This window comes from Lynx rufus, unplaced genomic scaffold, assembly GCF_022079265.1.
Source record: "Lynx rufus isolate CCGP_SWC_20201006 ecotype Redwood Valley unplaced genomic scaffold, mLynRuf1.p SCAF_4, whole genome shotgun sequence".
NCBI classification, from domain to species: Eukaryota; Metazoa; Chordata; class Mammalia; order Carnivora; family Felidae; genus Lynx; species Lynx rufus.
In genome coordinates this window covers 52,755,230-52,779,128 of record NW_025814856.1, presented here as the reverse complement: position 1 = coordinate 52,779,128, position 23,899 = coordinate 52,755,230, and the positions used below count along the sequence as shown (strand labels likewise).

Sequence of the window (23,899 nt, the reverse complement as noted above, 5' to 3'; positions counted from 1 at the left end):
GACTGTGAGATCATGACCTGAGCCGAAGTCAACTGCTCAACTGACTGAGCCACCCAGGCGCCCCTCGTGTCGTTCTATTTTTGAAGGAATTATAGCCGCATAATATTCTGTCGTTAGTGTCCGTAGCTTGATATGATGTCAGACTGCTTTGTAGAAAGGCATTTTCTGTTTATATTTCAATAGCAGTAAACACAAATTCTACTGGCATCTCACCTCACCAGCATGAAATAAGATGCAAAAGTCTTTTTTGTTGAATTAGGCAGATACAAAATCACTTGATTTTTAAAAATGTATTTCTTTATGAATAAGGTTGAATAGTTTTCAAAAATGTATTGGTTATTCATTTCTTTCTTTTGTTCTTTGCTCATTTACAAATATTTAGATTCTTTTGTTAACTTGTTTTCAGTGTTCTTTATGGAGTGCCTGGGTCGCTCAGTCGGTTAAGCGTCCGACTTTGGCTCAGATCATGGTCTCACAGTTTGTGAGTTCAAGCCCTGCATCGGGCTCTGTGCTGACAGCTCAGAGTCTGGATCCTGCTTTGGATTCTGTGTCTCCCTCTTTCTCTGCTCCTCCCCCGCTCATGCTCTGTTTCTCTCTCCTTCAAAAATAAATAAAAACATTAAAAAAATTTTTTTTAAATGTTCTTTATTTATGAAAAACATTGATCCTTCATCTACCATGATATACGTTACAAATGTATTCTTCTGTTTTGTTGTTTTACTTCATTTTATGGTTTTCAAATGTACAAAAACCTAATAAACTTTGTATATTCAAATTCTTCAATATTTTCCTCTGTAATCTCTTTCTTTGATTTAAGGTGTTTTTGTTTCAGGCTTAGAAATTGTTTCCCTGTTCCAAATTAGATAGTCTGAACATATTGTTACTGTTTTTTTGTATTAAAAAAAATTTTTTTTAATGTTTATTTGTTATTGAGAGAGAGACACAGAGCGTGAGCAGGGGAGGGGTAGAGAGAGGGAAGACACAGAATCTGAAGCAGGCTCCAGGCTCTGAGCTGTCAGCACAGAGCCCGATGCAGGGCTCGAACTCAAAAACTGTGAGATTATGACCTGAGCCGGAGTCAGTCGCTCAACCAACTGAGCCACCCAGGCGCCCCTATTCTTACTGTTTTTAAAGTTTTTCAGCAAAAACTTTATTGCATTATCAGTATAGTGCTACTTATTCTGTACCAGGATCACCCCCAAAATGTTCTTTGCTTTATATTTTAAATATCTAATAGATCAAATTTCTTTAGTGTTTAAAAAAAAAAAGGTAGACCTTCTTACCTGGCTTTTTTGTGGGTAAAATTTACAACCATCTTTCCAGTTTCCTTAAAAACAATTCTGTTGGTACTTCAATTATGAATATATTATTAGCCTGCAAATGAGCTTGAGAAGCATTGACATTTTCCAGTATTTGGATTGCAACCTGAAGTGCATTCAGAATCTCGATGAGTGTACCTCAAATGTCAGAACTTGTGGCACCAAAAGATATCGACAGAATCCAGTTTGGGAAACCTTGTTAGGTAATACAGTGTGTGCTGGGGTGGGCGGTTGGATGGGGAATCTACCTGTGAATCCTACTGTGTAACCTTACTGATTTTATTCAACAAGTGTTCATTGATGGCCTACCATGTGGCAGGTTTATGCTAGACCTTGAAGAAGCGAAGAAGCCATAGTTCTTGCTCTTGAAGTCTAGACGTGGTTAGAAGTATATACCTGGTAGGATGATAGGGGCAGGGAGTGAGGACATGGAAGGAAGGGGTTCCCATTGGATGAGAGGGGCGTATGCCAAGTCTTAAGAGAAGAATGGGTGTGTTTGCTGGGTAGACAGGCCAGAAAAGTCTTGGACAAAGAGAGAACATATGCACTGAGAAGTGAAACAGTGTGATTTTAAAGTAGGCAATTCAGTGTGCTTCAAGCACGAGGTGAAAGATGTGTGAAGCTGGGCTGAAGGCCGTCGCTGTGGAGGGAGTTCACTGTGCTGCAGTCTGGCCGTTGTAAGTAGCCAGCCATCTGCACAGGGCTTCTCACACCCTCTGGGTGGAAAACTAGGGTTTTCGTTTTTTGTTTTTTTTTTTCCTGCCAGGCTTTATTGATACTTTGTAAAATACAACGAAACTCAATAACTAGAAATATGGAAAAAATAAACCCTCATTTAAAAATTTTTATTTAAAAAAATTTTTTTTAAATGTTTATTTATTTTTGAGACAGAGAGAGAGCATGAAGGGGGAGGGGCAGAGTGAGAGGGAGACACAGAATCCAAAGCAGGCTCCAGGCTCCAAGCTGTCAGCACAGAGCCTGACGCGGGGCTCGAACTCACGGACTGTAAGATCATGACCTGAGCCGAAGTTGGATGCTTAACTGACTTAGCCACCCAGGCGCCCCTAAAAAATTTTTTTAAAGTAATCTCTGTACCCAATGTGGGGCTCGAATTTACAACCCCAAGATCAAGAGTCGCATGTTCTATCTACTGAATCAACCAGGCGCCCCAGCGCTCATTTTTTAAAATGAAGATTTAAGAGACATAAAATTACTCTGTCAAACTGCTATAAAAATTTGGAAATGTGCACTCTCCATTTCTGTATCTCTCTCTTACGGATAGTAGCATCCATTTCTTGAACCCCTCTGTGGACCACTCGTGAGTAGCACCACACTGGCTTCCTACATGAGTAGGGAAGATGGGTCTGGGTGCTGGGAATTTTGCCACAGATCATTCTGAACACAAATCAAGGTACACTTATGGGACCCACTCAGGCTGAGAGAATCCCATTGTAAGTGACACAGGGTCATTTAGGGGAAGTTACTAAGTACTCCTATCTTTACAACTGTTTTTGTTTAAATCTGGTTAAAGCACTATATTTTAAGTTTATTTTTGAGAGAGACAGAGACAGTGTGAGTGGGGGAGGGGCAGAGAGAGAGGGAGAGAGAATCCCCAGCAGGCTCTGCACTGTTAGAGCATGGTGTGGGGCTCAAACTCACAAACCATGAGATCATGACTTGAGCCGAACCAAGAGTCGGATGCTTAACCGAATGAGCCACCCAGGAGCTCCTAAAACCACTATATTTTTAAAAAAGAAAACCTTCTCAGAAGAAGGGTTTAAAATGAAGTATCGTAAGGGGGGTAATTTTTTTTCCCCCTCAGATAAAAGCAGTGGTTTTCAACCTTGATTGCATATTAGAATCACCCAGGACTCTTCAGAAATGATACAGACCATGGGTCTCACCTCCTCAGATTAGTTTGGGATGCCACCTCAGCACTAGGATTTTTTTAAAGTCCACGTTAATTCTAATACGAAGCCAGCTTTCTCCCATAGGGGACAGGCTAATGACTCATCATGTTTTTTGATTGAGACCTTATGTCAAAGAACAGCACAGTGATTGTACTCTACAACTATCATTTGAATTTGATCTGATGCTTAAAGATATTGAGATTGTTTGAAATGCAATAATCTGTGTATAGTAGATGCTCTAAGAGCTTTTTTCTGACCCTCCCTGCCAAATGCCATTTTAATTATAATTGATAGTATATGTATCTTTTCAGCATAGCTTATTCAGACTCTAGGATATGTAACCTAGTGTTAATAAATACCCTTATAAATTAAAGCTTCATTTTTCTGTTGTCTGCTTCACCTACAGCTCTCCAGTGATGGCAGTAGTATTGGGTGTTGTATGAATCTCCTGATAAGACTTGATTAGAACAACTTGCTGTGTGCATGCCTATTATCCAAAATGCAACTGTCGCTGGATTTTTAACATATAAGCCCTTGAAATTATTTATTCAACTCTTATTTTAGCATATTAAAATTTCAGGTCTTGGTCTACAGTATAACACATTCCTTGATATTTTCTAAGTCTCCAAATAGCATACAATAATATCAACATATGAACACTTCCTTTGGTGAATTATTATTCTATTTGTGGGGCCAAGAGCTAGCTACAGTCTGCAAAGATAAAACTATTTTTCTTCCTATTTGCTGGTGTGCTCTTCATGTGCCAAAGGCTCTGAACGTTCAGTGATTTACTCATTCAGTAAACAGCTTTTGGGTACCTGCTTGTGCTAGATATTGGAGATATGCAAAGTTTAAGGCTCCGGTCCTTCCAGTAAGGAACAGCATAGCAGCATGCTACTAGCCACGAATACACAGATGGAACAGCTTTCATATGTACAAAATGAAAATAATTTTATTCTGCCCCACACCCCATCATTTCAAGTAGGCATTTGGTTTTGGGTATATCAGTCTTACTTGCTTAATCGCCCCTCTCTCTCTGTTTCTTCTTTCTCTCTCTTTCCCTCCTTGTTTTTTTTTTTTTTTTGAAAAGTTATTAGGGGAAAAAAAAATCCAAAAACTAGTTCTACCAACTGTTTTGGGGTCATGGGCCAGTAATTTAATCCCTCTGAGCTTCAGTTTCTTCTGCTGTAAAAAGGTGATACCATCCCTGCCCTGTTCATGTGAGTTGTTATGAAGATTATGAGAGAAGTTACATGTTAACATTAACATCAAAATTTGAAACACTGTTAAAGTAAAAATGGATATTATAAAACAATTTTGAAAGAAAAAAGGAGCCTTACAAATATGGGTGGAATATATCCCACAGCAAAACCACTGTGGGTTTCTGAACCCCAACAGGAAGGTACAGCAAAGTTAAGTTCCACGGACGTTTGCTTCCATGATGGATTTTTTACTTTTTACTCAGCTCCTGAAAAAGAAACTTCCTGGGTTTTCTTTCTCCTCCTCCGGTTGTGCAGTGGCAAGCCTGCTTCCCGTCAAGAGCAGCTCTGCACGGCCCCTCTGTGCAGGCTCTCCACCTCCTCTTTCTCTTTCTTTCAAACACTTAATACATTTAGAGACTGATCTTGTGCAGAAAATATCCCTGACATTTGAAGAGCTCCAGGGATTCAGTGAGCATGCTCCGTGCTCCCTCCCGCTGGGAAGAGGAAGCTCGTTTACATACGAGTCATACCAAGCATAGCCAGCATGTCAGCGCAGTTAACTTGCAGCGGGCTGTGAGGAAAGCGAGCGTGGCTTTGTCCTAGGAAATGTGCTTCGTGTTTTTCGTTTCCACTCCTTTTTTATTTCGAAGAAAGACTCGTAAAGACTTCAGAAACGCCTTCTAAGTGCTTGATTGAGGATACAAAACATAGACCATCTACAAATAAACCCTTGAAGGGTTTTGTGCGAGTTTGATTTTTTTTGTGCGTGTGTTTTTTTCCCCCCTCTTTTTTCGTTTTTCTTTTCTTTTTCTTTTCTTTCTTTCTTTTTTTTTTTTTTTTAACTTTTACATACTTTGTTTTGATCATCTGAGGCTGGGCCTCCCGTCTTTGTGAAGTTTAAGAGAAAGCCAGGAGCTACTCAGCAGTAACTGATTTTTGAAACGTACTCTTTTGGGGCGAAAGCAGAGAGCTGGTTTTCTGTGCTAGCCCAATAAATGCTATTTATGAAGATGGATCTGTTGAACTACCAGTACTTGGACAAGATGAACAACAATATCGGCATCCTGTGCTATGAAGGTAGAGGTTCTGTTCTAGAAATTGCTCTTCCATTGCTTTTGTCAAGGCCACTCCTCCTTTAGGGTTCTGAATGCCTTCTGTGTATTTTGTTCTCTTTCTTTGGATTTCAGGGGGCTTTGAAAGGCGAGTGTCTGTTATGTACTATTTTCAATACAAAGTTTGTTGTTCCCTATCTTAGCCTTCAGGGTTACGGTGGGGGAGGGAAGGCGGTGAAATATAAACTGTTAAAAGTTTGCTTTTTGCTTGCAACATATTAACTCTTCAAATTTTTAACTCTTGATTATATGATTATTTTTTATTTCTGTTGCTGTTTTCTTTAGAGGAAGAACTTCCAGGACCCAGTAAAAGTTAAACGTGTTGGGGTTTTTTTTTTTTTTCTTTCTTTCTTTCTTTCCCTGCTTTGATACTTATTTTAAACCTACACTGTGGACAGTATTTATACTGTATTGCCGTCAGTGCTTTGGATTTTCATGGAGAGGGGAACGGAAAGTTACAGTGAGTTTTTGTTTTCAGGAGTGATTGTCCCAAACAATGAAGAATTTTTCTGTTCAGTTTAGGGGACTGGAAGGGCACCCATGTCACAAAGCACAGACTGGCTCTTTGTCTGACTTCCCATTTCCTGTACAGCGCTGAGAGAGTTCTGACATTGAAGGATGTTCCCTCCACACTCCAGTCCCTTGTGGAAGTGATTGCACAATGCACCAACCAGAAAGCTAAATTGAAAGAAAGAAAGAAAGAACCTACGCTAAATTCTTATTGTTTATTGCCTCTGCTAATCCATGAGGTGTTTCCCCACTGGCTTGTAGTGTTTCAAGCTGTCTCTGTTAGTAGGAAGAAGAGAAAAAGTGATTTCTTAATCTGTTGGAACATTATCTACGTGCGATTTGAAAAAGTGGTAATGGCCAGGGTTTGAGTGGCCGGAGAGGCATCTCCGGGGGAATTCAGCTTGGCAGGAGGAGTGTTTTTTGTTGTAACCACATACAAATCGAGGAGGAGACATCTCCTTTCTGATTCAGGACGGGTAGTTTCCATGTTTTCTCTTAATAGTGAACTGAATGTTTCTTTTGAAAAAGAAAACATTGAAGAAACTTGAATTTTTCATGTAAAAATTGCAGGCCTGTTGTCTAATCAATTGAAAACTAACCCTTTCCCCTTCAAGGAAAATAAAATCTCATTCATACTGTTTTTTACTTAACTCTGTGGATAAAGATCTCATACTTAAGAATTTTTTTTAAGGTATATATTTTTAAACTCCTGCTTGTTCCATTAAAGAGATTTTTGGTGAATTGCTTTCTTTGAATCTGCTTCTTTGAGTAGCCTGTTGCTTCTGAAGTCACTCATTTAAAAGGCAGACACTCCTTTAAAATGTTGCTTGTGAAATTAACATACTGTAGTTTTTTAAACTTTTCTTTTTCTCAGTGAACAGGAAATCAAAACTTTCAAGGCAATATCTGTTGGCTTGTCTTTGTCGTTGAGTAATATGATATTTTCAAAACAGAACGTAATGATCAGCCTAAGAGAGGAGTATAGGGATTGCGAGGAAATTGATACCACATTAATTTTTTATATCTCCAGTTGGGGGTAGTGAGGAAAAGCTTATGGAAAACTTGTCCAGGTTGATTTGTTGTTCCGTAGTGTGCAATGATACTCGAAAGTAGTCTGCTTGCAGCCCCCTGTCTATTTGGGAGGAAGAAACTTTGATTTTGAAAGTTGAGTAGATATGTAGGATGATTTGCTATAGTCTGTTTGGTTTAAACATCTGCTGCTATTTTCCTTACTACGAAAGTTAACATTATTTTAACACCAAAATAAATACACAGGAAATGAAGAAAAGCACAGCAAAATTTGAGTGGTGTTTATAGTGGGTAGTTTATGCCCTGGTGGTTTTCTTAGTATAAACACTGCACACATCTGCTCTGAACTCAAAGGGTGTTTTTGAAGATGAACATAAATCTCAGATGGGATTTTTTTTTTTTTTTTTTTTTTTTTTTTGGTAAGAAAAGTAGGAACCTTTACTATTATTGTAAATCCAGTACTTTGGAAATGTTCGTATTAAACATAGCAGCTCACCAGCATTCCAGGGAAGTTATTTGGAAAATGGAACGTACAGTTGTAGGCAGCATTTGATTTCACTTAGGACACAGGCAAGTTTTCCATCTCTTAAGAATAAGGGACAATTTAATTTTCTGAAGTTTTGGTTTTAAAAATCAAGATGTTGATGGTTGTTCTTATTCTCTAGGTCAATTATACCATATTCCTGTGTATTGTACTTGGCTCTACTCTGCTAAATAAACCATGTGTCTGCACTGTCTTTCTTCAGCCTCTGTGGCAGTGTTCCCACAACTAGATCTTTTTTAGCCAATTATCTTGTAGCATACAAGGCCTTTCTAAAATCCCACATGGAAAGCGACTCCAATGGCTCAGATGTGGACTCTGCTCGGTGACTGCTCTCTGTTCGGCGACTGTTGCTTTCACCTTAGTAGTCTGTAAGCATAATTGAAAAAAAAAATAAAGGAAGAAGGTTTGGGGTGGGGCCCACTGGTAGGAGAAGATTGGCAAAGGACAGAAAGAATCTAATTTCTGGAAACCAATTACCTTCATTGGTAATGGGCAAATTAGCAGAACTCTGCTTGTGTTAATGTGTCTCTTCAAAACCTTTATGGTTTGTTTCCACAACCCTCAATAGTTAACTTATGACCCTATTGAATGTTCAAATTATACCCACGTGAACCCCAATTTTGCCTCTCTCTCCGTGAAGAGGTCATAGGCCAACCTCAGCCTTCGTTTTTCCCCTGTGAACTCCTGAGAATAATCCACTAGTAGACTGGAAAGCTTCATGAAGGCAGGACAGTCTTTCTTGGGCACTACTGCATCCTGGAGTCCTGGCACGGTGCCCGATTTGGCTCTCAGTAAGTGGCTGACTCAAAAAATCCATGAAATCTCTCCACTGGTGGTGTAGTCCCTACTGTACAATTTAGCACTTCATTATAAAAATCTTGTATTCTCTAATTATCTCATAATTGCAGAGCTATACAGGGCCTCTTAGATAGATCTTAGACATTTGACTTTTTTTTTTTTTTTTTTTTTTTTTTTTGGCCAAGGAAACTGAAGCCCAGAGAGGTAAGTTGTCCATTCAAGTGTATTCAGAAAGTTTGTGGCAGAAATGAGCTGTGGTGGGGATTCAGTGGTTTTGATTAGTCTCTGATTTTTCTACAGCATTCCTGCCTCCAAGATTATTTTACGTCTTGTCTTCTTAATTAATAGCCCCTCTATGATAGGGACTGTGCTTGGTCCTGGGGGTACTCCCAGCTCCCAGCTCCCAGCCACAGGGGTGGCATCTTGGATTACAACACACAGCGAACCTGTCCTGGAGTCCTCATTGCTCTGAAGCCAGTTGCTGGTCTGGGTTTTCAGGCTGTTGTGATGTTCAGGAAAGAGTCATGAGGACTCTGGGTGACCAGCCTTGTTGGAATTTGTGCTGCTTCTGCTCTGGTGCTTAGGTTTGCTTACTTTTTTTCTGACTGTGCAGAGCAGGAGGCCCTGTGTAATGCCACTTTACCAAGAGTGTTTTCCCAAGGGAGCAGGGAACTGGTTAGACCATTGATTTTTCTCAAGATGGCTGACGGTTATATTTACATAATTACGTGGTGCTGAAAACATAGGTCCTAATAAATGTGCTCATGGTTGGCCGTGGCTTTAAGCTGCTGTTAGTGATACTTTAATTATGGGTTAAGAGCCATTAGTGTGTAATTTGGTAGAAGAATTCTCCCCTTTTAATTTAATAGTGCGATTTATATTGGGAGAAAGTAAGAATAAATTGTATATTGCAATCATCGGAAAGCTTAAGATTCTGAGTTCCTCAGATTGTGAGCTGTTCATTGTTTTAGAACATAATTATCACTTATTTCATCACAGGCTGAACTTAAATTAATTTTCTGGAATCGAAAGGAAAATGCACACAAGAGTTGTGGCCTGAGACTCTGCCAGGGATACGAGGTTAGGTGAGGGATTTCTTTTGTTTTCTGCCTGTCTAACCGGCAGCAGTTTAGTGTCCTTTGTCTAATGAGTTCAGAGGCATCAGGAAAACTTAGAGCATTGGGTACTGTCGAGGTGAAAAGGCCACAGAGCGGAGCCATTTGAACCCCCCTCTGTTCCCCAGGCCTGCGTATCAAGTGACCAGCTCTTGATCCAGAGGTGTATTCCGAAGTAGAACATCTGCAACTATTTTGCTGTGGAAATTGGTTTTACTTTACCATTTTATTTGCAGGAGAGGGTCAGGAGTGAGGAGAGAGAGAGGGAGAGAGTGGGAGAGGAAGAGGGACAGGGAGAGGGGGAAGGGGAGGGGAGGAGACGAGACCCGAAGGAGAAGGCAGAGGAGAGGAAGGCTGAAAGGAGCTTGGGTAGTACAACATGCCCAGGTGAGCCCAAGAGATCTCCTGCGAGAGATCTGGCCAGTTTGTATTTCTTCAAATTACAGTTTGTGAAGGGAAGGTGTGATTATAGCCTCCTTCCTTCTAGCTCTCCGCCCTCGTTTCTCTACTCTCCTCTGGAAGGATTATTTTACTTGGCTGTTTATCTCTTGGAGCCTACACATGGCTTTGTTTTGGAAGGCAGATTTCTCTTCCTTCCTTCCTCCTTCCCTTCCCTATTGTCTGCATGGACTTCTATTCCTAGCGTGTTTGGATTTGTTGCTGTAAAGATTTTTTTTGAACGTGCCATAAGATACAAAAAAATCCCCCTCAGCATGCGGGAAGATTCCAGACCTCTCAGTACAGCCTTGTTCTGCTCAATTGTGAGGCTGTTGCAGAAAACTTGATTTTGTATGAAGAAATTGGATCCAGACTTAGCACTTACGCATGTATACAAATCTATAAAACCAGTCTTACCAGGGATAGTTTCTGGCTAGATTTGTTTTATCTCCTTATCTGAGCATTTATTCAATGACTGTTTATGTTTAGTGGGATCTCTGTAGTGCATACTGAGCTCATTGGAAGTATTTTCTAGTCTTGCTCAGCCATATCAGTTTGTTCTACAAAATAGTCCCTCTCCCTGTTATATTTTTTAATCAACTCATATCAGCCACCCCCTATGCCCCCCTCCCCCCAAAAACTTCAGCCACGGACACTTAATTTTAAAAGTAGAGTCTGAAAACGATTTTACGTTCTCCATTTGTTCTCTCTTTGCCTTCCTGAATGTTATGTGTTCTGCTAAATTCTAAGGAATTATTTCCTTCAGTTTGCTTTGTTATCTTGCTGCCTTTGCTGCACTTCCCACCACCCCTTTTAAAAAAAATACTATAGATTGTTTTAGTTTCAGGGTATTATATCCAGATTATGTTTAAATCCTAACAATGTGAATTACTACTAGTTGAAAGACTGTTTATTTCCCTTAAGTAAAATAGAAAATCTATTCTTAAAGTTATCTTTAATTTGTGGCCATTTAAATGATCTTTCTGAACTCTTTAATATTTTACTTGTTTGTTTGCAAAGAAGTCTCTAAACATAACAAACTGAGGTATATTTAGTAAGTGATTGCAGAAAACAGTTCTGTCCTTTTCCCACCCAGTATCCATTCTCTTAAATGTATATGGAATGCCTGTGCTCTGCTGGTATGTATTAAGTCTTGGGTTATCTCTCTGTCTCTCTCTCTCTCTCTCTCTCCATTTTTTATTATGAAATGTGTTGTATGTACATAAACATGCATAAAACATATGTGTAGTTTAAAAAGGAACAACCTTATAATCACTACCATGTCAGGAAATAATCAATCACCTCCCTCAAGTATTCTCTCCCTGTCATATTCCTCTCAGCCCCAAGAGGTCATCACAAAGTTTTGTCTGTTTTTGTTTTTGTTTTGTTTATTTTTTAGCCCTGTATAATCAGAATTATTTTCTATGTCTTCTTTTGTGTCTTACTTATGAGACTTTTTACAGTGGAGATGTCTTTGTCTTTTCCATTTGAAGCCAGCTTATCTTCAGGTGTGGAGAATCTTGGCTGTGGAACATGTGTGGATGCCCCAGCATCCTTCTTGCTCACCTGCTGGTCACTTTTAAACAGAGCTGGTGGACGCTTTGGTCCAAACTTTGTTTTCAGCCAGTGTTTTGTTCACAGTCTTCATCACCTGTCAAAGCCTTCTGTTATCCAGGCTGTAATGGGAAATGGTGCGTTTGAGAAATTCTGCCCAGTTTTGGTGAATGCAGAGTTGGGGGACACTTGAGAAACATACCTTAATTAGGATCTGAACAACGACTTTCGTTCTGCATTAATAAGCAATTTGCTTAAAGGCTGAGACTTGTTACAAGTCAACTTTGTTGCAGTGCCAGATTTTTTTGGATGTTAATCCAGGGACTTTTAGATACACAGAAAAAGCTTGGGTTGTTCCAGTATTCAAACAATACTCTACATTGTAGAGAGATGGCTGTCCGAGGGCAACAAAGATCTGAAACAATAGTCTGCATTATGCACCATCTAAAATTATGAATGAAAAAGAATCATCCATATGTATTGCTCTTGATTTTTATTTTATATCTGTTTTGCATGAAAATAGTTGCCTGTTAATTGTTCTTGGCTAATGATTTGATTTTAATAGAGTGAATTCTAGAATTTAATGATTTGTTGCAGATACGTTCTGCCAAGCAATTTAGCAAAGTTGTTTACACTACCCCAAGTCCAGCTGGACAGAGTAAGCCTGTGCTTCTTCCCTGATAACAGTTAAGGGAGTGATGAGTGCAAATTTCTGGACACTTTTCCCCCTTTGAAAACAAACACACATCTTCCATTATGTGGCAGCACTATTAAAGTGACAAGGGATTAATTTAAAATTTTAATTTAATGTCAACAGCTCTTTCCGGTACCCATTTTCTCCCATTCTTACTATGTGTGTCCTTTTAAACGATTGTTGTTGCTTTTTTTTTTTTTTTTCTGATGAGCAGCTGATAAACTATTGGCTGACCCCAAAGAGAACTCTTGTTTTATTTTCCTGATGAAAAGCTATGACCTTTTTGCCAATGCATAAAATCACCCATGAGAGGGCTTTGAGTAGCTTTCTTTAAAGGAATACACAGTAACAGCTATACCAGGCTCTCTACGTTCTACTGAGCAGAGGGCACAAGAAATGGAAAATAGTAGTCATTCTCAGGATAAAACCTATAAAAAGTTTTCTAGCACTGCTCTACTGAATTCAGATTTGGGAATAGTTACCACCAGTTTCTGGAGACCATGATGGGAGCCCTTTTTCTCTGATAGGCTTTATACCAGTAAAGGATGGCTGACGTTGGTAGGCGAAGAGGCGGACTAGAATTCTAGAACCAGTAGCAGACATCAAACATCGCTCTTGGTGTCCGATAAATATTATATACATGCTGTACTTGGTTCTGTATTTTGTACGACACAGAGTGGGAAAAGGCCTCTTACAGAGCTGGAAGAACCCTTATATATCCTTTAAGAAGAAAGTAGAAGAACCACCACATCGTCCTTTTCCACCTGCAGACTCTTCTGAATCTAACTCCATGTTTCTTCCCTTTCCCTTAGGATCAGCAAAAGGCTAATTTCAATTCTTTGATTGGTGGCTCACTGGTCCCAGCTCTTCTGGCCTCAGGGACTTTATGATCTGTTTCTTTTCTGATTTCCCCCTTCTTCCTCTCCTGGTTCTTTCTCTTCATCATGTGTTTATGCACACAGGTCTCTCCCAACTTCAAAACAAAACCAAACTCACCCCTAAATCTTTTGCCGCCCCCCCCCCCCCCCCCCCCCCGCTGCAGCTATTAGACTCTTTTCTTTGCCATCCAGGTTTTTGGAAGAATGTGGTCAACCTATTTCTGGTTCCCTTCTGCCCAGTCTCTCCTCAATCCACTGTTGTCTGATTTCTGTTCCCACAACTCCACCAAAGTTGTTCTGGACAAGGACACTAAATGATATCCTTCATGGTAGCTTGAGTGGGCACTTTTTAGCCCTTACCTGTTGAACCTTTTAGTACCATTTGGTGTTGATTCCTTCCAAAATCTTAAAATTCTTATATCCCTTGGCTCAAACACTTTTTTGAGTGTTCACTCCATCGGGAGTGAGGTGCTGGCAAGTATATAGTGAGTAACATCAGCAGGGGCTTTCTAGAGCTTCTGGGGTTGGTAGGAGGGTATTAAAGAGTGAGGCAGGCTGATAAACATTCAAAATGAGCAAACTGTGGTTACAACTTGAGAACAGATTGGAAGGGAAGAAGGAGGGAATAAAGAAATAGAGAATGTAAACCTGTTGCAGTGGTTTAGGCAAGAGATGGTAGAAACCCAAACTGTGGTGGTGGTCGTGGAAAAGGAGAGTAGTAGACAAACTAAGACTGTTTAGAGAGGAGACTGACAGGAAGGACATGGTGAGAGATTAGAGCAGGGGAAGATGTTGAGGGTGCCTCCTAGGTTTCCAGCTTGGCCACATGAGTGGAGTGTGCTGCCATTTGCAGAGATGGGAAACCAAGGGAGAGGACTGGGTTCTGGGATGAGGTCATGAGTTTACTTTTGGATACGTTGAGTTTGAAAGACCTTTGAAATTTCAAAGAAGAGCTAAATATTTTAAGGTTGGGTATATAGGTCTAGAGTGATAGGAGTTTGGGGTAGAGAATAAGTGAAGCTCTGGGCAAGAATGGTCACCGAGGAACAAAGAAGACAATCAGAAGTGGAAGAGGTTCTAGGAGCTCTTCTTCTAGTTAGGGCTCCATCAGTTTTTTTTTTTATTCCTAAAATAACCCTGCAACTAACCCTTGCCTGCAGTACTGTTCCCGTCTAGGCTTTTATTCATTATATTACCAGAATGCCATCCCTTATGTACTGTTCCAGCCTTAATCTTCAATTATTCCTTCACCCACACCCTATAGCCCAGATACATCAAACTACAGTTGACCGTCAAGCAACATGAGGATTAGGGGTGCCTATTCACCCTCCCCCCGCCACCTCCCATGCACTTGAAAACATGCATGTAACTTTTGACTTCTCCAAAACTTGACTACTAATAGCCTACTGTTGACTGGAAGCCTTACTGATACTATAACATAAACAGTAATTAATGTATATTTTGTATGTTGTGTGCGTTATATACTATATTTTTATAATCAAGTAAGCTAGAGAAAAGGAAATGTTAATAAAAAATCGTAAGGAAGAGGAAGTACATGTACAGAACTGTACTGTATTTACTGGAAAAGAAAACCAAAACACGTAAGGGGACCAGAGCACTTCCAACCCACGTTGTTCAAGGGTTAGCTGTATTTCCTTTGGATGAACCATTGCCTCTCTCTGAAATCCCCCCTGCTCTTTGTCTTGGATTTTATTAGTCTCTCAAGTGCGGAGTCTTCTAGAAAGTGACCCTCCTCACCTCTGCCTTTTTAGCTGGGTTTTGTGTTGTGTTTGTGTTTTCATGGCATGCCATGCATGCTTTTGTCAGAGAATTTATCTCTCTTTGTTAAATACTCCTCTGTCTGCCTCACTATAATCTCGGGACAGCTAGAACTTGGTCTTTCACCTCTGTTCTTAGCACCAAGCGCCATGGTGTCTACTTAGGTATGAATCTCCTCCAGTGTCTTTTTGTTAAAGAGAGAAACATTGAAATTGTGTGATTAACCCAAGGATACTCCATTATTTGGTAACACAAGAGAGTTGGTTAACTCTTAGAATGTCCTTCTTAGAGGAAGGAATGGCAGCTGGGAAAGGAGGGTTGAAAAGGAGAGGGGAAGAAAGAAAACTCTTTGAGGCTCAGTTTCTGTATAGAAACATTGCAAATGGGCTGGTTGGTTGTAAATAACTGCTCCTATTCTTGTTTCCTAGTTTCTGCACTGTGGATAGTCTAGTAGATAACTGATCATTTATGGGAAAATACTTAATGCCTATTGTGTGCTAGGCACTGTTTTATGTGTGGGGGATATAGCTGTTAAGAAAACAGGTAGTGATATCCCTGGATTTTTGGAGCTCCATTCTGGCAGGGGAGATACCATGAACAGGTACATAAACAAGATAATTACAGATTATGAATAGGTCATTATTATAGGTTGACGTCTATTAGCTGATTTACTGTTTGGAATAGTTACAGCCATACTTAAAAAAGTGACTGCTCTTATTGTTAAACTTCAAAATATAGATTTGAGTGGATGATTTATTTCCCTCATGATGCTGTGAAGGATTTAAAAGTATTTTGAGGAGGGGTGCCTGGCTAGATCAGTTGGAAGGGTGTGCGACTCTTAATCTTGGGGTTCTGAGTTTGAGCCCCACATGAGGTGTAGAGATTACATTAATTAATTAATTAATTAATTAAATGTATATTGAGGAAACTTTTAGAAAATTTCCTTTGGAATTTTAGAAGTTGGATCTTTTACTTGGCTTTTAAACTATGGTCGGAGAGTCAGACTGCATCACTCCATTTTACGTTGAGAACTAACATTTATTGTACTATTACCAAATTTTTCGTTAAAATTTTTTAAATATTTATTTATTTTTGAGAGAAAGAGAGAGAGACACGGAACGGGAGCGGGGGGTTAGGGCAGAGAGAGAGAGGGAGACACAGAATCTGAAGCAGGGTCCAGGCTCTGAGCCGTCCGCACAGAGCCTGGCGGGGCGGGGTTTGAACTCACCCTGAAATCATGACCTGAGCTGAAGTCAGGACGGTTAACTGACTGAGCCACCCAGGTGCCCCTCAACTTTTTCTTAAAAAAAAAAAAAAAGTCAAATTTTTTTTGGGTCCTAAGAGGAATAAAATATATTTGGAATTTAAAAAATTCAGTGAATTTCTAAACGGCTCAAGGCATCAATTGTATGTTCTTCTTAAACTTTTCCGATCAGACCTTTAAAGTTCTTGCCCTGAACAGAATAGATCTTCCAACACCCCAGGGGGAATTTTTATTGTGTGCTCTTTATTTTGTGATAAGGGTATTTGGGAAGGGCTGGATAAAATGTAAACCTTGGACTTCACATGTGTAATAGACTACTGGGATGTTCCACCTGTTCAATTTTTGTTTTTGTTTTTATTGACGCATAATTGATTATGGTGAAATCTTAAGGGCATGGCTTATAATGAATTTTTTTCCCCTATAATTATTACCTTTTGGAAGAACCCAGATCAAGATACAGAACATTTCCATTACCCCAGAGTGTTCCTTCATGTTTCCTTGGACAGACCATACACCTCCCCCAACAAAGAGAACCACTATTTTGACCTTCCCTAGTCCTGGATTAGTTTTGTCTACTTTTGAGCTTCATATAAATAGAATCATTTGATTCCAACTTTTTGTGCTCAACACAGTATTTTTGAGATTCACCCATGTTGTTGTATGGATCAGTACTTTATTCTTTTGTATTGCTGTGCTATCGTCCATTATGTGAATATGTCACAATTTGCTTATCTGTTCTAAGGTTGGTAGACCTTTGCATTGCTTCTAGTTTGAAATTGCTGTAAACATTTTTTTTTTGTGGTAAAATAAACATACACTAAAATTTGTCATCTTAACCATTATTAGGTGTACAACTCTGGTATGAAATTCATTCACTTTGTGGTACAACCTCGACGTTTTTGTGCAGGCCTTTTTGTGGACATACACACTCCTTTCTTTTGGATAAATACTTATGTGTGGAATTTCTGGGTCATTTGGGTATGTTTAACTTTGTATTAGAAACTCTCATCCGTTTTCCAAGCGATCATACTGTCTTACTCTCCTACTAGTGTTGTAGAAGGGTTCCAGGAACTGTACATCCTCACCAGTACTTGGGTTAGCCCGTCTTCTACATTTTAGCTTTGCTGGAGGTTTATGGACAATATTAAGGTGTTTTTCATTGTTAACTTAAAATTCATTACTTGTTTTCCATTGCTGTTTGGTATTATGTGCGAAAAGACATATTCTTAACTTTTGATGGGTTGATCATCTCAGAGGCTGGAATATGTGTATATTTCTTGTCTAATTTCAGACAGAGGTAGTGATTTTGGTATTGTCAAAGGAGGGGTTGTTTTTCCAAATGGGTAAATCCAAGCCATGGAAACCAGCAAGCAGCTAGATTGAGGGATGTGAACAAACACCAACGTGGCACAGAGGACTCTTTTTTTGGGAACACTTTTCCTTTAGCGTAGTGTTGCTTTATTTCTTACTTGGTAATGATTCATCCAACCACTGGCCTGTTAAAATAAAGCTCAGGGAATAAGCTCTCTTAGCTCCACAGTTTGATTTATCTTCTGGTTTGTCTACCATTCCCTCTGTAGACAATTTTAATTTCCCCCCAGTTTGGAATGTTCTTCCTGCTCCTTTCCAGCTATGTGAATTCTGTATATCCTTCAGGGTGTAGCTGAGCCTCCCTCTGTGAAACTTTATCTGAAACTTTTTGTTGGCAGGGATTGTACTGTGTGCAACCTTTCAAATCCTCCATGGCTAACAAGATGCCTTGTCTTCTTTCATGTATGACGATGTTTATATCCTCCTCTTTTGAATTTCTGTAGGGTTTATAGCCTGTAATATTCATTTGGCAGTTATATCACCTTGTATTTTGTTATCTTTAATGTAAATAAAGTGTGACATTAAAAGCAAACAAATGTAATAACTTACACATCTAAATAAGTAAGGTGTTCAAACTTGTCTTCACAGTAATTACCTTGGAAAATTACACATTTAACCTAACATTGTGGTGATCTCATTCCCAGAACATTGTTGGGTTTGTTTTTTTTTTTTTTTTTTGAACTTGCCTTCAAGGTCTGAGGTATAGTCTTTGGAATATTTTATATGGTGGTTAGTGACTGTATACGTATGTGTACATGAATGTATATACACATATGTATTATATGTTATATATGTGTGTGTGTGTATATATATATACACACACACACACACACACATACACACACACACACACACACACACACACACACAGATATATACAAGACACTTCGGATATATATGACACTTGTAGAGTACTTACTGTTGGCCAGGCACAGTTCTGTGTAAGTATGCCTATAAAATGATGAGCTAGTTTTTTTCTGTAATTTCAAAGCCAGTTCCACACGTGGAGTGACAGTTTTAGAGTGAGTGTTCTTTGGAACACATCATTCTAGAGTGAGTACTTTGAAAATAACAAGACACCTTTGAATGTTTAACAAAAACTTTTAAATTCAATTTCACTGCCATCTAGATAGGAAACCACTACATTTAAAGTGTAAGTTACTTGAGGGAAGGGAGTCTGGTGTCCTTTGTATATTCTCTGCCAGTAGCACTTGTCATTGTTTGTGACCATGGTAGGCACTAAGTAAATGTGTGATGATCTGAGATCATAGAGCCCCCCTTTTTTTTCTTTTTAAAGTTTATTTATTTATTTATTTTGAGAGAGAGAGTGTGCCTATGAGCGGGAGATGGGCAGAGAGAGAATCTTAAGCAGGTTCTGTGTTGTTGGCACAGAGCCCGATGTGGGGCTCGATCGCACAAGCTGTGAGACCATGACTTGAGCCAAGATCAAAGAGTTGGATGCTTAACCAACCCAAGGAGCCACCCAGGCACCCCTGTAGAGCCCTTCTTTTATAGGGGGTAGAGATAATTTGATCGTTAAACTGGATAGACCGAGGGTTTCTGGCTTTGTCTCTATTCTGTTCAGCTTTGCTCCCTGATTGTATTTCGTGCAGTCATGCTATTGGTGGCCTTCTAGCAACCTGTTTCACTTTATGAAAGATGTGAATGCCACTTAGTTTATCTGTAAGTGAGTTTTTGTAGAATGAACCTTCCTTTCCCATTAAAGAGGTGGGATAATCACAGCTCATAGCTATCACAGTGGTGTCTAGAGGGAAATGGTGTCTAGGGTGGGAAATACGCATGGCACCTTAAAATATGTTACTACCTTGTTAAGGTTATGAAATCTCCAAATATGCTAGATCTGATGTGTCATGAGGAAACAAAACTTCAAATTCCTTCCTTTCCCAGGGGCTTATCTTTTAAGTAACAAGAGGAGAATGAGAGGACACCTCAGTACTCATCCACCCATACAGCAACTCCTGTTATTTTGATTTTGTGTCATATGTATGTAGGGTGTTTTTATTCTTTTGCACATTTTTTTTCTTTGTGTTCAGGATTTCCCTACCATGTTTGATTTGCCTCATTTTATTTTTATTTTTATTTATTTATTTTAAAAAAAATTTTTTTTTTCAACGTTTATTTATTTTTGGGACAGAGAGAGACAGAGCATGAACAGGGGAGAGGCAGAGAGAGAGGGAGACACAGAATCGGAAACAGGCTCCAGGCTCCGAGCCATCAGCCCAGAGCCTGACGCGGGGCTCGAACTCACAGACCGCGAGATCGTGACCTGGCTGAAGTCGGACGCTTAACCGACTGCGCCACCCAGGCGCCCCTACCTCATTTTATTTTTAAAGTATTTTTATTTTGAGAGAGAGAGAGAGAGAGAGAGAGAGAGAGAGAGAGAGAGAGAGAGAATGAGAATGAATATGAATCCCAAGCAGACTCTGTGCTGTCAGTACAGAGCCCAATGCAGGGCTTGATTTCACTAACAGAACAGTGAGATCATGACCTGAGCTGAAATCAAGAGTCAAGCCAACCGAGCCCCCCAGGCGCCTGATTTACCTCATTTTAGGTATCGTTGCAGCTGTAGCAGTTGCTTAACTAGCTCTTACAATGCCTAGGGCTCCCTGAGAATCTTGGAAAGATAAAGAGCTACCATATTTACTCACCTCATTGTTGGTTCTGTTTCTGCTATAGGTTTTTAAAGGTGATAGTTATTTTAAAATTTAATATTTTTAAACAAAATTCACCCCTGTAAAGTGTTACAACTCTGTGGTTTTAATATATTCACAGTTGGGCAACCATCACCATGATCTAAGTCAAGAGCATTTTCATCACCTTCCAAAGAAACCTTATACTTGTTAGTGATCACTCTCCACCTCCTTCTCCTTCCAGACCCTGGTAACCCCACGTCTACCTTCTGTCTCTACAGATCTGCTTATTCTGAACATTTCATATAAATGGAATCATACAATATTATGGTCCTTTGTGACTGAGCATGATGAAAGGTTCACTTATGTTGGAGCATGTATCGGTACTTAATTCCTTTTTATTGCTGAATACAGCCCCTTGTATGGGTATACCACATTTTATTTATCCAAGAGATAATATATTTCAAGAAGCAGCAACAGCTCCTGGGTAAAGGTTGGGCTGAGCAGTTATACAGACTACAATGCCTTCCCCACTCTTCTTCAGCTATGAAAAAGCAAGAGAAAAACAAGCCATTTTGTTTGCTGATTTGTACCCGCACTCCGGCAAAGATGTCATGGGCCCATCCCAGTGGTATAAGTTCTCTAGAGCAATAGTGTGGTTTATTTTTAGTACCTGAGTGATAATTTCTGGTTACAGGTAGGCTGACAATCTCTGGCTTTGTCTTTATTGCATTTGGCTTCACTCCCCTGTTGACACGGTGCACAGGGCAGTAGCTATTTGTGAAGTTGGTAGACTCCTGGCTCTCGGGTAATTTACACTTTAGATGTGGTGATTTTGTGTAGATACATAAAATTTTATGTATTCGTGTGTGTGTGTGTGTGTGTGTGTGTGTGTGTGTGTGTGTATGGCAGTGAAATTGGCTTTTTATTTTAGATCTGTAATTTCACGTGGATTATTTATCGATAGATATCTATATCCATACATTATACATAAATTTGAAAATATATACCTACATCTGTATCCATATCTACCTGTATGGATATAGATAGATAGTTGGTCTTGGACATTTTCAAGCCTGTACTTTGAACCAAATGAACCAAATGTCATTCAGCCTACACCAGAATGGGTTGTAAACCAAGTGTTGTGTAGTTTTGCTCTCAGTTGTCATGGGGTCAGAGAAGATAGAATGTCAAATGCTTGTAGGATTTAAAAGAAATGTGCTGCCACAGATGAATGATCCAACACAAATGGCAGCACACGGCTCTCCTGAGCGATACCTTCTGTCCCAAAGTAGCACTGAGAAACAATCTGGGCCAAAAGGAAAAAGCTTCTGGTACTTCTGAAGTTTTGAAAAGAGAAAGAGAAACTTTAGAAGTTAGCATGTGATTTTTTTCTAAATTATTTTATTATTTTATTTCTCATTATTTTTACTTTATTTCTTATATTCTCCAAGTATTTACAGAATGACGTTTTACAAGGCAGATCCACCAGAGAATTTTGATCTCTCCCTCCACTGACACCAGTCACGCTGAACGGGTCTTCATGCCGTCCTCAGTTTACCTGCTCTGACCTCTCAGAGAGTGATCATGGTGGCTTTGTAGCTGGCCTCAATTTAATCATGAGGAGTTAGTTGGGAAAATGTGAGCAGTTTCCCACTGAGCAAGTTACAACAAGTTCCTGGAGTTAAAGTAGAAATTTCTCTTTGCTCCCTTCCCTGTTCCTTTTGTTTTTCTGGGCTTTGAGAAATTGATGAATTGGACCTAGAATCTATTAGGCTTTTATTGAATATCTCAAGGCTTTTATTGCACAATTGAAAGCTTTTGGGGGCCTGAGTTCTTTTGTTATGCAAAAGACATGTAGGAAATATATGGCAGTATACACATTAAAGAGAATATAAGGCAGCAGATGGCATACCCATTTTCTGTGTAAAGAAACTGAGGCACCAGTGAGGGTCACTTAATTGCAGATTCTAGCCTCTAAAGAAGTGAACATAAAAAAAAAATAGAGAAATACATCTTTGTTTGAAAACAGAGGTGAGCTCTTCTAAAGGCTATCTTTAGCGATTTCACCTGCTGTTGTTGGCTAGTGGTAATGGGGAGAGCCTAAACTCTATTTCTGAACCCCAGCTCTTCAGTCATTTCTTGATTGAATGCTTGAGCATTAAGATACTCAGCCATCAGTTTTCCCTTCCACCAATCACTGCTCCAGTACCCCTTAGGCAGTTGGAAATGTTTGATTGATCATAGTATTGATTGATGGCACTATTGATCAGTTTGGAGACTGGATGGGGCCCAAGAGAAGATACAAGCAAAATGCAGGGAACCTCCTGGGGAACATGCTAAAATTATGGATTTTTAGGGTCCCTGGACAACTTTTTCATGAGGACTGGGGTCGGGCTTAGGAAAATGCATCTTAAATAAGCGTCTCAGGTGGTTCTGATGCAGGTGATCCAGAGACCACACTTTGAAAAGCATTGTACCAAGCGGAGAATAGGAGTAGCTGAATGAGAAACAATAAGGAAGATTTCCATAGATTGATAAAAATGAATGGGAACTACTTTTGCTCTAACTAGGAGCTCAGTAGATCAAGATCATACTTAACCAAAAGTTAATTTATTCCCAAATTTCCAGTAATGCATTTGTCACATGGAGTCAGTTTCATTTGAGTAGCCATAGAAATATTCATTAGCCACTTACAGAAAATCCTGCTATAAAAATAGAATGTCTCTTTTGCATGACACCTGTTTTTAACTCTTTGCTAATACAAGAGCCTTTACTGCTTTTCCTTCATGGATTCCTTCTTCTTTTCCCTTCCAGAAAGTCTACAGTGCCTTGATATTATTCCAGTAGGTAATGTGCTGTCCCAGTGAGGGGACCTGATTTATGTGTGGGCTGATGTGGAAGCTAGGATTTGGATATGTAGGAGGTGATGTCACTTTCTCCACCTGGAATTATCACCTCTGTGCTTTCAGCCATGCTTGGGATCCGTACTAGGTCTAATGTGAGCATCTTCCATGAATATCCACCCACCTTTGGCAAGAAAGGCAGAAACACTAGCCATTTAAGATGTTTGCAGAACTACCCAGCGCTTAAGTACATGGGCCATCCGGTGTCTGAACAGCCCTGAACGATAGAAAATGTGAGAGTCTTTCAGGCCTTAGTTTTCAATGCGACAGATGGAAACCTCTCAATTACATGAGCTCACATCTGTCTCTCTGATCTGACCGGGTCTGTGCCATAATGTGCTGTGGAATTACTGATTCTGTAATCCTTAGAACGCATGGTTGAAGTGAGATTGACAAAGAGCTAGACCCTAAAGGTTAATGGCACAGAGAGAATGAGGACTCTGGAGAACTAAGAGTGAAATATGAATGTCAGTGGTTGCAACCACTCATCCATCTAATTTGCCAAAAGTTTAATATAGTCTAGGAGGCCCCAAATTACAATGTTTCAGTTTGGTTTTATTTCTTCATTAGTCTAATTCCCATTGACCTCATGTCAAGGCTAAAATAGTTAAGGAGCATTCTAGCATGGGAGCAGTTTTAACAATCGTTGTCAACACGGTTTTAAAGAAAATAGGCTGGCAAGACACATGTAGGTTCTGCAGTCTATTAATAGCGTGACATTATATTTCTTTATTTTGTAAAACCATTAAAGCATGGCTTTGGGAAGATGGATGGAATTTCTAAAACGGGCAGAATGTCTATGGTGAATGTCACTGTTGTTTATTT

At 39.6% G+C, this 23,899-nt stretch overlaps 1 protein-coding gene across 3 annotated transcripts in view; it reads left to right on the top strand.

Moving 5' to 3' along the window:
• Window positions 1-23,899, top strand: part of VGLL4 (vestigial like family member 4) — a 164,863-nt gene that overhangs the window by 81,294 nt on the left and 59,670 nt on the right. Inside the window, exon 1 of one of the 3 annotated variants that reach the window (XM_047096225.1) lies at window positions 5,260-5,508. The exons of the other annotated variants lie outside the window; for them this stretch is intronic. Within the exon in view, the coding sequence (XP_046952181.1) occupies window positions 5,427-5,508 (82 nt within the window). The 5' untranslated portion in view covers window positions 5,260-5,426. Of the gene's footprint in view, window positions 1-5,259; window positions 5,509-23,899 lie in introns of those variants that run through there. 3 annotated transcript variants of the gene reach the window in all.